General features: G+C 45.8%; 1 protein-coding gene across 6 annotated transcripts in view; it reads left to right on the forward strand.

The window, feature by feature from the left end:
* The window catches only part of USP6NL (USP6 N-terminal like), a 204,895-nt gene that overhangs the window by 146,297 nt on the left and 42,903 nt on the right, over window positions 1-15,695 (forward strand). For all 6 annotated transcript variants that reach the window (XM_021064996.1, XM_021064995.1, XM_021064997.1 and 3 more), the window contains 2 exons: window positions 4,409-4,448; window positions 15,246-15,326. In XM_021064996.1, coding sequence (XP_020920655.1) covers window positions 4,409-4,448; window positions 15,246-15,326 — 121 coding nt within the window. The remainder of the gene's footprint in view (window positions 1-4,408; window positions 4,449-15,245; window positions 15,327-15,695) is intronic.

Genomic DNA, 15,695 nt, shown 5'->3' on the forward strand with positions numbered 1-15,695 from the left:
AGTTTAGTAGGACTATATAGGTATTTGAAAGTCAGAAAAATGGCATTTGTGTTTTTAAGAAATCCTTTTTAATGATAAAGGCCTTGAGAACTCTTTCTACCATCTGATAATTGTCATTAGAGTAAATCATGTAGCTTTATTAGAATTTTATTAAGTTTATTAGAATTTTTATAAAAGAATTTTATTAAAATTTTATAAAAGTTTATTAGAATTTTTTTAAACTTAGAATTTACTGCAATATCAGAAATAAAATTTAGTCAGTATATTGAGCTGATTTTAACAAGTTAGGTTTTATATTTCCAAATGAAAGTTTATCTCACAGTTACAGAAATATTCCATCTGAGCTATTGAAAAATTACAAGCCCATATTTCTGACTAGTATTTCCAGTAAGCTTAATAGTAGATTAAAAAAAATAGATCCGCACAGGTCTCTGTGTTTCCAGAAATGACTATATTGTTGTTTTTACTTTATGTATTTCTCTGAGGCACAGCTTCTTGCTGTCAGCTTGATGTCTCCTTTAAGCAGTCTCTCGGTGCCTCCTTCCACCAGAGGACAAACCTTTGTTTTCTAAAGCAGAGGTAGGCAAACATTTTCTGTAAGTAGCCAGATATTAAATATTCTTTGGCTTTGTGGGCCATATGGTCCTTGTCACAGCTCTTGAGCTCTCCTGTGGTCGCATGAAAACAACTATAGACAATCCATAAATGAATGAGCATGGTGATGTAGCAGTAAAACTTTATTTACAAAAACAGGCTGAGGGCCAGATTTGGTCCAGGGGCTGAAGCTTTGCTGACCCAAAGGAACACTGCACTCTCTCAGATCCTGGCCTTCCCTTCTTCTGCTGGAAGACTATCTAGGTGACCAGGCGGAGGCGCATTCATGCAGGCCTGTGTTCCTCCTTCCCTTCATGCATTCATTTAGCAACATCAGTTCACTCCTTCAGCATGCCAGCCACCGTGCCTGAGGCTGTCTCAGTGTCTTACTTGTGTATTCTAGACATAGTGTGTAGCTCCTGATAAGGCACAGTCCCCTGTTTTCTCCTTGGAAGGGTGTGAAAAGAATGTACGCCAACACAGAGATTTGATGAGGAAAAGTTTTATGGAGATTAGTGTTGAGCACGTAGCAGGTTTTATGTAAAAGATTTTAGAAATGGGGCAATAACGCAAGAGAATTCATGTGGGAAAACTTGACCACATTCTTGCTCTGTTGTCCATCTATGAAGTCCCAAGACTAATTCAACATCCATGCAGGATAAAAACTTGTAATAAAACAGGTATAGCTTGAACGTAACCTCAACATAATAAAGGCTACGTGACAAACTTGTGACTGACGTCTTACTCAATGATGAAAAACTGAAAGCTTTCTTCTAAGATGAGGAACAAGACAAGGATGCCCATTCTTACCACTTTTATTGAACATAGTATTGAAGGTCCTAGGCAGAGCAGTTAAGCAAGAAAACCCAAACACATCCAAATCAGAAGGGAAGAAATAAAACTGTCTCTATTTGCAGGTGATCTAACCTTATATATGGTCTCTAAAGACTCCACTAAATGTTCGAACTAACAGATGAATTCAGTTAAGTTGTAGGATATACAGTCAGTATATCAGAACCAATTGCGTTTCTATCAGAAAGAGAAATTAGGAAAACAGTCTCATTCACAGTTGCATCAAAAAGAGGAAAATACCCAGGAATCAGTTTCACCAAGGAGGTGAAAGACCTGTACATTGAAAATTATAGAACACTGATGGAAGAAATAAAACTGGGCACAAATAAGTGGAAGGACATTCCATGCTCATGGATCAGAAGAACTCATGTTGTTAAAATGTCCACACTGTTGGAGTTCCCGGGTGGTGCAGCTGGTTAAGGATGCAGTGTTGTCACTGCTCTGGCTAGGGTCACAGCTGTGGCTTGGGTTCTATCCCTGGCCCTGAAACTGGTGCATGCCACAGGCAGGACCAAAAAAAGAAAGAGCATGTCTGTACTACCCAAAGTGATCTGCAGATCTAATGCAGTTCTCATCAAAATTCCAACGGCATGTTTCACAGAAATAGAACAAACAATTAGAAAATTTATATGGAACCACAAAGACTCTGAATAGCCAAAGCAATTTTGAGAAAGAAGAACAAAGCTGAAGATGTCATGCTTCCTGATTTCAAACTATATTTCAAGCTATAGTGATCAAAAGAGCATGATATTGACGTGAAAACACACATAGTTCAATGGGACAGGAGAGAGTGCTCAGAAGCAAACCCATGCATATATGGGCAGTTGGTTTACAACAGAGGAGCCAAGCATATACAATGGGAAAGGATAATCTCTTCAGCAAATGGTATTGGGAAAACTGGATGTAAGACCTGAAACTATGAAACTCCTAGAAGAAAATTTATTTAGGTGTTAAGCCCCTTGTCATCAACCTTGGCGATGATGTTTTCTTTTTGGATTTGACACCAAAAGCAAAAAAACAAGTGAGGCTGCATCAGGCTGAAAGGTTTTTGCATAGCAAAGGAGATCATGAACAAAATGAAAAGGCAGCCTGCCAAATGAGAGAAAATATTTGCAAATTGTATGTCTGATAAAGGATTGATAGCCAAAATTAATAAAGAACTAATACACCTCTAGCCAGCACCCCCCCCGCCCCACCTCAAACAATCCAAGTAAAAAATGGGCAGAGGATCTGAATAAATATTTTTCCAAAGAAGACATACGGATGGGCAACAGGTACATGAAAATGTGCGCAAGCTCACTCATCAGCAGAGAAAAGCAAAGCAGAGCCACAAGGAGATAGCATTTTGCTTCTGGTTTGATGGATAGCATCAAAGCGATAAGAAATAACACAGTTTGGCAAGGAGGTGGAGAGAAGGAAAACCCTGTACACTGTTGGTAGAAACGTGGCTTGATATAGCCACGGCGGAGAATAGTGTGGGGGGGCCTCAAAAGATTAAAAATAGAACTACCATCTGGTCCAGCAATTTCACTTCTGGGTAGGTGTCTGAAGAAAATGAAAACACTCACTCAAAAAGATACCTGCACCCACCTTGTTCATCTCAGCTTTATTCACAGTAGTGAAGACGTGGAAACTACACAAGTGTCCACTGACTGGAAGGACAAAGAAAAAATGTGCCATATGTGTCTCAGCCATAAACAAGAAGGAAGTTCTGCCGTTAGCAACAACGTGGGTGGTATTATGCTTAATGAGCTACCTCGGAGAAAGGTGCACACTGTATGATATCACTTATATGTCAGATCCGAAAAAAGAAAAACTCAGACTTATACATACAGAGAACATACTGGTGGTTGCCAGGGCCGGGGGTGCAGTTCATTCTGTAGGACCTGCCGGCTCAGACCATGTAGCCTGAGCAGACGATTCACAGCTTTCCACAGGCAGGTGCAAAACTTGGTTCTGATTCAGTGTTGGGAACAGGCACAGTGAGGTCTGTTAGTCTTGCTGAGTGAACAGAAGGGCCCCAAAGAGCTTGTCCCGGGGCGGCAGCCAGAGTCGACACTTAGGTGCAGTTAGGCGTGTTCAACACAGAGTGGCCAGGATCTGCGCGGAGCAGCTGGGCGGCCCACGCACCCCAGAAACACCATTGGTGGTGCATCCAGAAGTTGCCGGGTGTTCGTATCTTTCACGATGGCCCTGCTGACCCAGCCACCTCGCAAGTACACCCCAGGGTGTCGGCAGGCCTTCCTCTGCCAGTGAATGAAGAACGGGATGGGGGCCTTTCATGCGCCGCTAGTCCTGGTGCTTAGGAGTCCAAGTTAGCTCGGAGAGTTAGACTAAGGTCAGAATGAAAGCCATGTACAGAAATAAAGGTGAGTAGACACTTTTAAAACACGTACATGTAATCCTCAAGGTTTCTTTTCTTCTCGAGAATTGGTTTCTTAGCCTGTTTTTCATTTACTCTTGCACTGTCTGAAGATCTTACCTAGGTGTGAACCCACCGAGGCTGGTAGTGCTGAACGTCTCGGCATTAAACTGTTTACTGTTTTAGCATTTACCTTTGCAGGAGAAGGTTCTTGATTCCTGGACGAGAGCAGAGCTTTTGCGGTGGTGTAAGTGTGCCAGCCATGCCTGCACTGCTCAGTACGGTACCTGACCTGTGGCCGGTGAGGCCCATAACTGAAGGTTTAGTTTTATTTTCATTTATATTTAAAATTCAGCGACCACATGTGGCTAGAGATGACCGGATTGGACAGTGCAAGTCTAGAGATTTGAAGACAGGGCCCCTTGTGAGCTTAGAGACTAGCTCACTGTCTTATGTCGAATTCGGTGGAATAGAGGTTGACACACCTATTTTGATGACACGTAAATTGTTGTACATCATGTGTACCTGCCTACAGGTTGATGATTTTCTGAAAGTTTGCTCTGATTTCAACTGTTTTACTCCCCTGTTCTTCCTCCACAGTGAAGAGGAGCTCCCCTCTCACAACGCGGCTATGGAGCGGGTAAGTCGGATCGGTGCTCACGTACAGCCCCTGGCGAGTTACAGTCAGAGGGCTAAGCCCCGTCACCTCTGCGACTGTGAGTGCCAGTTTACAGGCAGGCGGCGCAGTCACCCTTAGAATCTGACCCTACGACTACCACTGTAAGAGAGTAATAAAATTGCAGTTCCCCTTGTGGCTCAGCAGGTGATGAACCTGAACCTGACTAGTATCCATGAGGTTGCAGGTTCCCTACCTGGCCTCGCTCAGTGGGTTAAGGATCCGATGTTGCTGTGAGCTGTTGTGTAGGTCGCAGATGCGACTTGGATCTGGCGTGGCTGTGGCCATGGCCTAGGCCAGCAGCTACAGCTCGGATTCGACCCCTAGCCTGGGAACCTCCATATGCTGCAGGTTCAGGCCTAAAAAGCCAAAAAGGAAGGAAGGGAGGGAGGGAGGGAAGGAGAAGAAGAAAGTAATGAAATTAGAGTTCCCGCTGTGGTGCAATGGGTTAGTTAATGATCTGGATTGTTTCTGTGAGGCGCTGGTTTGATCCCTGGCTGGGTGCAGGGTTAACGTTACAGCATTGCTGCAGCTGCAGTTCAGATGCAATACTTGGCCCGAGAACTTCCATATGCCAAGGGTGTGGCCTTTTTTTTAAAAAAAAAAAAAAGAAAGAAAGAAATGAAATTAATCGTGAAATAACTAGATTTTATGGAACTTTTGATCCGTACCTGATGTGAAGGAGAGGTAGCAGTTACCCGTGGATGCGTTGAAGACCCGCAGTTCTCCATCTAAAATCAAAACTTTCTGAAAATAAAAACTGCAGAATGACTTTAGGGCATGGATAAAATTGCCGCTTTATGTATAGTGTGTAGAGGTCCCTGTGGGTACTTCCTGTGGCTGAGTTCTCTCGTGACTGCCTGCTTCTTTCAGTGTTAGAACCTCAATGTTTTGGCGGAGGCACGCCTCATGGCTTTCAGGAGCAGGTGGTTGTGACGTGAGGTAGCAGTGCTGGCAGGGCCTTGTGGCTCGGGGATGGGGGGGGAGGAGGTGACAAGTGACAGCACTTTCTCCCTTCTGCCTCTGGGGAACTTCTGTCTGTCCACTTGGAAATGGGGACATGGGGATTTACTTGTGTCCACTCTCTGGCCAGTCTCTCTCTTCACAAGTCCTCAGACCCCCTGATCCCACCACTGTCCCCGACCCCTCAGCACACTCTCTAACCAGCTCGGCTCCGTGCAGGGCAGGACGTCCCTTCGCCACCTCTCCAGCTGCTTCTGGGCCAAGTTCTCTGCCTGCAGCCCCGGCACCGACATGGCCAAGTGCAACTGGGAAAAGACTTGCAACCCTGGTGACTGCTTTTTCTTTAAACACGTGGCTGCAGACCTCAGCTGGACCTTCCTGCCGCCTGGACATCATACCCGTCTTCCTCATGACTGTCTGCTGCCCTCCTCCTCTGGCCTCTCTCCGCTCATTTCTTGCTTCACGATTCTTATTTCTTCACTGTCACACCGGGAGGTCCGTTCGTAGTGACCTGCCAGCACCTGGGAGGTGGTTGGCCAGCACCTCACAGCTCTTTTCTTGCCCTTCAGAACCCCACGTGCTCGGCACATTCTTCTTGCCTCACAGGACGCTCTTTCTGCATTTCATCTGCTTGTTCCTTCTCATCACCTTGGACTTTATACTGAGCCCATGGCTCAGGCCTGGAACTTCTCTCTCCTGTCTGCATTTTCTCCTCGGTAATCTCGCCGCGCTTGGCTGTATATGCCACTCCCAGACGTGTGTGTCCATTCCAGTGTCCAGACTTAGCTGTCGGACTTGGTCAGTACACTTAGTGTCCAGTAAGTGTCCCAACGGGGTTTCTGTTGTTCTCTTCAAATCCGTCCTGTGAATGAACTTCCCGTCTCTTCCAGTGGGAGCTCCAGCCTCCAGTTTACAGTCTAAACACTTGTCAGGTGTTGCTGACTTTCTTTCATACCCACACCTCCTGTGTCAGCAGTCCTGGTAGCTTGGCCTTCAAGACTTAGCCGCTCCACATCTGCCCCCTGGCCCACTGGAACCTGTCTTCGGGAGCTTCCAGCTTCCTGCCTCTGCCAGGGTCCCACCCTGTCCCCGCAGTCTGTCTGTTCACCAGAAGAGCCGGAGCGTCCTGCTAAAATGAGATCACGCCACTCATGGGAGCATTACGCCGGCTCTCCCTCGTACCCACAGGAAAAGGAAGGGGCCTCAGAGTGCCCGGGGTTCTGCGAGCCCCTCCCGCAGGTATTTACTTAAATGCCACCTTCAGAACCAGCCCCTCCTTGGCAGGCAGATCTCATATTGAAGACCCCTCTCCTACATTTGCTAATTATTACCCCCCCCCCCCGTTTTAGCACTAATACCTTTAGCACTAATACCTTTTCACTTGCTGAAGCTTCCACTTGTATCTTTGTTTCCTCACTAGGATGTCCTCTCTGTGGGGGTTTCATCTGCTTTGTTCACTGTTCGGAGCCCAGAACCTAGAGCAGGGCGTGGAGAACGCGTGGTGTAAATGGTGGCTGGGTGACCAGGTGAATATGAGGACTGTGCTGTGTCACAAAATGTGGATTTAAAGGCTGGCGGAGCTTGTCCTTTCGGAGGTGACAGTGTGCTTTATTTGAGAAGTTAGGGAGAGGAGAATTGGAAGGTATCTTTTACAGAAGATATCCGTATGTGGCTGAATCAAAATCTGGCAACCCCAAATTGACTTTTCTCTCCCATAGCCCTCTCCCCGCCTTAAAACGAACTTCTGGTCCAGAAAATTCAAATGCGTGGGAACCAGTAGTATAGATGATTCTAGAAATGGGACAATGAGAAAAGAAGTAATACGAGACAAGCTAGTAGAGTCAACAGCATGCTTGAGGGAGGTTTTAATTTTTCTTTTTTTTAAAGAGACTTGTCTGTACAATACAGATCTCTTACCCAGTGCAATTAAAGTTATAATTAATGGGTCATTTACTCTGAAGAGTTTACTATAAAGGTAATCACTAAAAAATAACATGCACACCTTCATAATTTAACATGAGATGTCATTTTATATTCACTTGTTCATCTTTAGTGGGAGAGGGGTAGGGTTCTGGGGCTGCCTGACTGAGATTCCAGAATGTTCTGCCTTTCGTATATAAACTGCACTCGTAATGTGTGGCCTCCCTTTTAGAGCTTTGGTTTCGTCCATGTGGAGTGAGAACTTCAGACACATGCAAAGCAGTCTGAGGCTGGAAGCGTTACCAGAATTTCTCCCAATTTCGGTTTGGTTCATGTATTCCTCGGTGACTGCCTAGTCCTCATGGCCTGCCATCTCTAGGAGACTAATAAAAAATACATTGCTTCACTGAATAAACTGAGTGAGAACAGTAGGCTTGTTGAAGTCCAAAGTGTTCATTAATCTTCAGAGGGCATCCCCTCGCACCACGTCCTTGCTGCCGTTTGGGCCGCCGCGTGACCGATGCACAGTCAGGTCCTCCTTTGTGGCTTTCTTCCAGCTCTGCCAGCGTATTTGTACATAAGGCAGTTCTCTGTCTAAAGCAGGGACGGTGGTAGGCAGTCCCTCGTAAGGGCACTGGTGGCAAGTGCTCTGGATTCCCCTCAACAGGCACTTAAACCGGTAAACACACTTGTTACAGTTACTCTGCAGAGAACGCCATTGACAGTGGGTTATATTGTTTCTCTGAGCTTATTGATGTTTTTAATAAGGAGGAAAGGGTATGTAAAACCGTGCGTTTTCTTTGACTCAGCTTTTCCTTTTCGCAGTGTGGTATTTTAAATGGTTTAATGGGATATTGGCGCCTTCTTGGATCTTCGAAAACCATATCCTAATTTTTTGTGGTGTGGAATCTTAATCAAAACACCTGACTGACTTTTCAGTGTCATTCTAGCCGAACGCTTCTTGTACTCCCTGTCCTCTCCTGACCTCTGCTGGTGCGGTCTGGGTGTGCAGGACGGGTCCCCTTCCTCCTCGGTGCCACACTCAATACTGAGCAAAACATCTGAGACTTAAACGCGAGTAAAGTTCTAAGGTTTCTAACTCTAGAAGAGAAGACGGTTGGTACCCCTCCTGCGCTGTGTAAATGTTGGGCGGTTCCTCTCTAGGTGATCGATCGTGTTGGACCCCGTACAAGGCAAGTTCATCTTCTGTGGGTGATGCAGCTGGTCCTTCGCGGGGCCGAAGGACAGTCTCAGATCACTGGAGGTCGAGAGGCAGCAAAGAAGATGTTGTTCCCATTTTTAATCCTTACACCCTCCTTGCCCCGGGAGGAGGGGCCAGTCCTGCTTAAGGAGGGACGTGTATCAGATCGTACACTTCAAATGGAAGTTGAGTCCTTTCCTGAGAACAGCTCCAGGGGGAAAATACGCCACAGCGTACGTACCATGTGGAGAGATACGTGGGATGGAGACGGAGCGCTGTATCCCTTCCCTTTTGGTGTGTGTCGTTCTGACATTCTCAGGGGAGTAGAATTTTCTTATACTAAGGTCTCTTATATGATTTTTAAAATTACAGTGATAAGCACATCTAGTACCCAGATCTTAATTTTTGAGTTCTAGTCCCCCATTAAAAAGAACCACTGTTTCATTAAAGAAATGGATGATCTAGATCTAGGATAGAAAAAGTATAAAGTGAGCCTGAATTTTGGGTCAGATCAGCCATGTCCAAAGGCTCCTCCACTTGAAGAGGGGACATCCCCAACCAGATAAGAGGCAGTCAAGTCAAATTTGGGGCCATTTGAGCTTTAGAAAGAATAATGATGATAGGGATTCCCTTGCGGTGCAGTGAGTTAAGGATCCTGAGCAGTCACTGCAGCAGCTCAGGTCACTGCTGTTGTGTGAGTTCAGTCCCTGGCCTGGGAATTTCTGCAAGCTGCAGGTGCAGCCAAAAAAAAAAAAAAAAAAAAAAAAAAAAAGGAACAATGATGGTAATAATTATAACACATTGAATAAACAGTCCTTTATACTAGAGTGATATTTAAAATAGGGACTCGAAAGGAAAAACTTTTTAATCGAAAAATATCAGTTAATGATATAGAAAGAATCATAGGAAAAATTAGAACCCACCACCCCATTCTACCTCCGAAGACTCAGAATTGATTCAGTCAGGGATCATAGTGAAGGATGAGAGCCCTGCGCAGGGTCAGTGAGGAACAGGATGTCCACACTACGTCACAGGGTGCCATCCAGACGATTTCTTAGTTGCAAAAGGAATTCCTCTGTTACGTAGTGGAGGAATCGGGCAAATACCACTTCACCAAGGGAGCAGCAGTTACATCACTGATAATGGTACCAGTGGGCCTGCTGTGTCTCTGCATGTGATGCAATAGGAAGGACACAGAATCACCTGTGCAGTATTCCTGCCCGAATCTAGGGGAACAGACTCAGCCAGCGAGTGTGGACTAGACTTTTCAAAAGTCAACATCATGAGGCATTCCCGTCGTGCCTCAGTGGAAACGAATGTGACTAGTATGCTTGAGGACGCAGGTTCCATCCCTGGCCTTGCTCAGTGGGTTAAGGGTCCAGCGTGGCCGTGAGCTGTGCTGTAGGTTACAGATGCGGCTCGGATCTCATGTTGCTGTGGCTGTGGTGTAGGCCAGCGCTGCAGCTCCATTTCATCCCCTAGCCTGGGAACCTCCACATGCTGCGGGTGTGGCCCTAAACACCCCCCCCCCCCCCGCACAAAGGCCAGGGGACTGTTTAGAGTCAAGGGAACTAAACTAAAGAGCTGTGCCTGATCCGGGATTGGGTCCTGACCCCCTTTCCCTCTCAGAGGAAAACAGCCTACAGAGCACCTTTGAGACAAGCAGGGAATTTGCTATATGGGCTGTTTATACCAAATAATAAACCAACTTGACCTTTCTTGGGTGTAACGGTGGTATTGTGATTGTGTAAGATAATGTAGCACTTGTTCTTAGTGATACATGCTTGAAGTATTTGGAGTGTTCATGGTATCTGTGATTTTCTAATAGATCAGCCCCCCCCAAAAAAAATACCCCTCGATATAAATAGATTAAATCTGGCAAAATGTTAATGATTGTGGATTTTGGTGAAGCATATGTAAGTATATGGTGCATTGGTCTTCCCGCATTTCTCCAGGTTTGGCATATTTCAGTAAACATTGGGAAGTCAGCAGAGTTATTTAATATCGGTTTTGCATTGACTCCTACATCGTCATTAGTTTCCCCTTTTAGCAGCACCTTGAAAAGCGTTGCCGACGTGCTGGAGCGATACCACATCGCCCACTATGCTGCAGGAGAGACGCCGTTGTAACCTCGCTGCTCTCTACTTCTGTGTTACAGCCACTGACCTGCCCTCAGAAGTGCTTAGCATTTGTTCCGTCTGGTCATGTTCATCCTTCCCCCCCCCGCCACCTCTGAGACCCCAAGGGGCTGTTACATAATTGCTTCAGAGTATTGTTTGCTTGTCTTGTCTTGTGTTAGTTATGTTTACTTTTAAAGTGTGGAAGTTTTCTTATATAACAATCAGCTTTAAGTGATGAAATTAAGAGGAGAATGTGATATGGTTCCTGAACTCGAGTCCATACTGTAATCATAATAACAACAATAATATTTGGGCATTGAGACCAACTAGAACACAAGTGTTAGATGCTGTAACAGTAATCACGATAATTCTCACATTATAGACAAGGAAGCTAAGATACAAAAAGATTGAGTACCTTGTCTCAGATGAAACTGAAAAGAAGGGGCAGAACCCAGGCCAATGGAGTCCTTAGTCCATGCCATGAAATGCTGAAGAAACAGTTTATTTGCTTGGAGGATGGAGACGTTTGGAATGGTTCCAGACCTTTGGCATTTGACTAGATCTTGAGAGGATACTTGGGATTTGGCCAAATAGTGACGAGGAAGAGCCTGACGGGCAGAGGAAAAGCAGAGAGGTGTGGACATACCTTGTGTATGGGAATGACAGGTAGTTCGGATGGCCAGATCATAAATGGAGCAGAAGCGAAACTAGGAGGTGAGTCTGGGCCATGTCGCGAAGGGCCATCCGTGCAGAGACTTCAACTTTATGTGTAGATAATGGGTATCCACTGGACAGTTTTCACCTGTTTCTCCCGTAACAGGTCATAGCGTGTGGCAGCTGAAGACCTTCAGGGCTGCCCGGGAGGAGCTCTCGCCTCAACCTAGGAATTAGCATTGCGGAACGAGGGCAGAGGACGTGGTAGAAGCAGGAGACGTGGATAGGAGAGCAGGGTGTAGTTTGGGTGTGGAAGGAACATGAAAGGAGGCCTGAAAACTCCCAAGCTGCTAGGTTGATGACTTGGTGGGTGGTGATGCTGCTGATTCACATCAGGGCAGGGCAGGGTGACAGCAGCATGTTCAGGGAAGCCTTTGGGGTGTGTCGCACGTGTGTGAAGTATCTGCTGAGCTTCTAGGTCAAGATTCTGACTTGCTGTTATATCCTAGTCTGTCTAGGTGTTACTGAGTCCACAGCCAGATGATGCCCTTTAGCCGGTTTTTCTAGAGCATTTAGGTTCACCTTTGTCACATGTGTTTTCGGTTACTTCTTACTTCAGAATCAATTCTGGAGTAATTAACCCGCAGCATGTTTGGTGATAAAGTCTACTTCATCCATTTATTATAGATTTGTGAGTCGGGATGAGAAGGACATGCACATGCATTCAGGTCTGCGTAGCTGATCTGGCAGCCCTGTGGAGTTAGCACTTAAACCTGACTGAGCTCCTGATGATATGTAATGTAGAAATCCTACAGCCTGGGAGCTTTTCCCAAAGTGTATCTTTTTTTTTTTTTTTTTAGCTGTAGGGGAAAGAAAAGGCATACTTAATCGTTCTTAAAAGTGTGTGTGTCTGTTATCCTTGCATGTGAGAATACGTAGGATTTGTTAAAAATCCCTGTATATGATAAGCATGAGAATACAAAAATGTGCCTTTAAAAAAAAAAGAATAGCTCCTTCTTAAAGTGATTCATTGATAATTTAGTAGTTATAAAAGTGAAAGATAGCAAGACACTTGCTAGGTCTCAGCAGGGCTTTTCCTGGCAGAATGTATGTTATTATACTCTGGGGTTGGCTAGAATTATTTGGTGTTTTCCTGTTGGAGGAGAAAGGGATTGTGCTTTGAAGAAGCCAGGGGAGTGCAGAAGAACACAAAAGTACCAAATGGCATCTTAGATCAATTCTAATTTTTCACAGCTCGGCCTGCTCTTAAGTCACATTTTGCAGAAACATTAATTAGGTTTCAGTGCCCCACTGAGTTTTAGAATTAAACATATTTCCGGAACCATCTGTAACATTTTATCTCTAATAATATAATGAAGAATATGCTTAATCCTTTGAAAAATGGGAATCGTAGCAGAATATCTTTTGCTCACAAGTGATCATCTTTTGTTATGAAAAACCCATCAAAATGTTTGGAAAGAGTTAAGAATTAAAGAGTTTTAAGAATATACCTAAAAATAAAATTCTATAAAAATACTTTTTTTTTTTTGTCTTTTTAGGGCCACACCCACGGCAATGGAGGTTGCCAGGCTAGGGGTCTAATCAGAGCTGCAGCTGCCAGCCTACGCCAGAGCCACAGCAACGCCAGATCCAAGCTGATCTGCGACCTACGCCACAGCTCACGGCAACGCTGGATCCTTAACCCACTGAGCGGGGCAGGGATCCAACCCGCAGTCTCATGGTTCATAGTCGGATTCAGTTCTGCTGCACCACAGTGGGAACCCCTATAAAAATATTCTTATTGGTGAGAATCTTTTCCTAAAATCAGAATTTTCTTTGGGATTTTATGCTTTTTTGAATCTAAAAATATGATGGTGGGGCCTCTGCCATCTGCCTATTTGCAGCTGGATTGAAGACAGTCTGTGAGGAGCTGGTGCTCTCCCCCAGGGACTGGGATCCCCCGGATGAGAGCCAGGCAGGGTGGAAGCCAGAGCGTAGGGTGTTGCAGCTCAGCAGATGGGTGGGGGTGGGGGAGGTTGGAGAAGTTGGTCAACCCCTTTGCCCCCGTTTCCTTGTTAGTAAAACGGGGGTGATTGTACACACCTCATATGGGCGAATGAGCATAGGTTTTTGAGCGTGAAAGGTATCCTCAGAACTCTTTTCTTTCCTATGCCGTCTTCCACTTCCTTTGTTGTTTAGATGCATTTATTACCCTAACAGAGGAAAGAAAATTCGGCTCGAGGAGCATTAACGAAAGAGCAGAATCTCAGCCCTCTGCGAGAAGGCGTTCTCTTGGGTTCTGGTCTCTGAAGGTGTAATCATTGGGTGCCGACTCTGTGCGCGACCCTGTTCCAGGCGGTGGGGAGACAGCGAGCATGGAGCATCGGGGCCTCCCGGAGGGTGGAGGGGCAGGGGAAGGAGGCCGGCTGTGAGCAGCAGCAAGGGCGGCCTGTCTGAGCCAGGAGCAGAGGGGCGGACGCTCCCGGCCACGGGCAGGGGCTCGCCTGGACTTCTTGGCTGGAGAGGGTGGCATTTTCCTGCCCGAAAGGATGGAACACAGACGTGCTTCTGAGGGGAGCGGGACTCCCAAAGTGGGGGAGAGAGGGGTCCACGCCCAGGTCTCTTCTAAATCTGCTAATGGGATGAATCGCTCTCCGCCACCTTAGGAGTGTGTGGGAGACCAGAGGGCAGGCCCAGGGCTTAGAAAAGAACAGCCCTTCTCCTGGGACTCGAAGAGATGAAGAAGGAGCCTTTTCTCCACCGCCTTCCCTGTTCCCCAGCTTTGCCTCGAGTCGTAGTTTAATGTGGCAGCCAAGACACCGCCCACGTGTTCATCTTCAGCTCGGACGCTTCCTCTTTTAGCCCCTGCGCTGCCGAATCGGCTGAGAAACAGCCCTGTCCGTGCTTCTCGGGATGTCTCTTCCCAGGTTGCACTTGATAGAAATCCTAGTAATCTTCCTGTCCTTCATCAGGCGCGTCTTTCCTGACGTCCCTGGTGGACTCCCTGCTCCCTCCAGCAGGACTGGGGTCACCCTCTCTGCCCCCAGAACGCGGTGCTGTCGCGGTGCTGCTTGCCGCGTGCGTGTGCTGTGCCCTCAGCACAGTGACCTTTCTCTCCTCAGGGCAGCACCTCTGCTTACTTTTGTATGATCTTTCACTAGTGCTCGTTATATGATAACCTCTCTACAAATAAATGCCAATTCCTCCTTTACAAAAATCAAGATGAAAACACCAAGATGCCGGAATTCAGTAAAATGTGAAAGAAGAGAATGGCATTTTGAAGTTGTGTTTCTTGTTGCTTCCTAAAAATATTTCCAAATATTTTGGCTTAAATTTGTAGAATAACTAGGATTTTCAGTGTTTAATTTTAAAACGTTAGAAAATTTAAGTGATTCCTTTACTTTTCCCAAGGAAGCCTCTCTGTCTTAACTTCTGTGGGGGTTACTGTTGACATAAATGTAATCAACTACCCAACTTTTTAAAAGTTAGGATATTTCCTGTCCAATATAGCATAACTTTTTTGGGGGGTCTTTTTATAGCCATATCTGTGACATATGGAAGTTCCCAGGCTAGAGGTTGAATTAGAGCTGCAGCTGGTGGCCTACACCACAGCCACAGCAACACCAGATCTGAGCCACATCTGTGACCTATGCCATAGCTTAAGGCGACAACAGATCCTTAGCCCACTAATCAAGGCCAGGGATTGAACCCACATCCTCCCAGACACTATGTCAGGTTCTTAACCCCCTGAGCTACAGTGGGAACTCCTAACATAGCTTTTGTAGTAGTCCTTTTAATTTCTGCAGCATTTTCTTAGGTTTTTTTTTTTTTTTTTTTTTTTTGTAATTTGTAAGTAAAGAATCCTCAGACATGCAGTAACAATGACTTTTAATTTTATTTTAGCAAAAGCACCTGGAAATTGAAAGAACTACTAAATGGCTAAAAATGCTGAAAGGATGGGAAAAATACAAGAACACTGAAAAGGTAATTAAAAACGTTACTTCCTTATGAAAACTGTTCAATGTGGATTTTCCCGTTAAAAGTTCCTCTGTAATTACAAGAGCATTACATTCATATTCTGAAAAAAAACATCTCGACGTTCTCGCAGAATGCCCAATCCAGATTGGGTGCAGCGGATAAGGGGGTGTATTGCTTGGCCTGAGGTCAGCGGCGCGGTTCTCTTGCCTGTGATTTCATCTCTTTCTGTCTCCCCTCTGCCTGCTGCCGTGTCAGAGGCTTCCCTTTGGGATCAGAACTGTTGTCATTGCAGGCTTCATGTCCACCGTGACGCCGCCGTGCAGAGAGGGCCGGGGGGCAGGGGAAGCCTCCAGCATACTTGCCCCCTGGGTCTGT

The sequence above is a fragment of the Sus scrofa genome, chromosome 10 (genome assembly GCF_000003025.6).
Source record: "Sus scrofa isolate TJ Tabasco breed Duroc chromosome 10, Sscrofa11.1, whole genome shotgun sequence".
In the NCBI taxonomy this organism is placed as follows: domain Eukaryota; kingdom Metazoa; phylum Chordata; class Mammalia; order Artiodactyla; family Suidae; genus Sus; species Sus scrofa.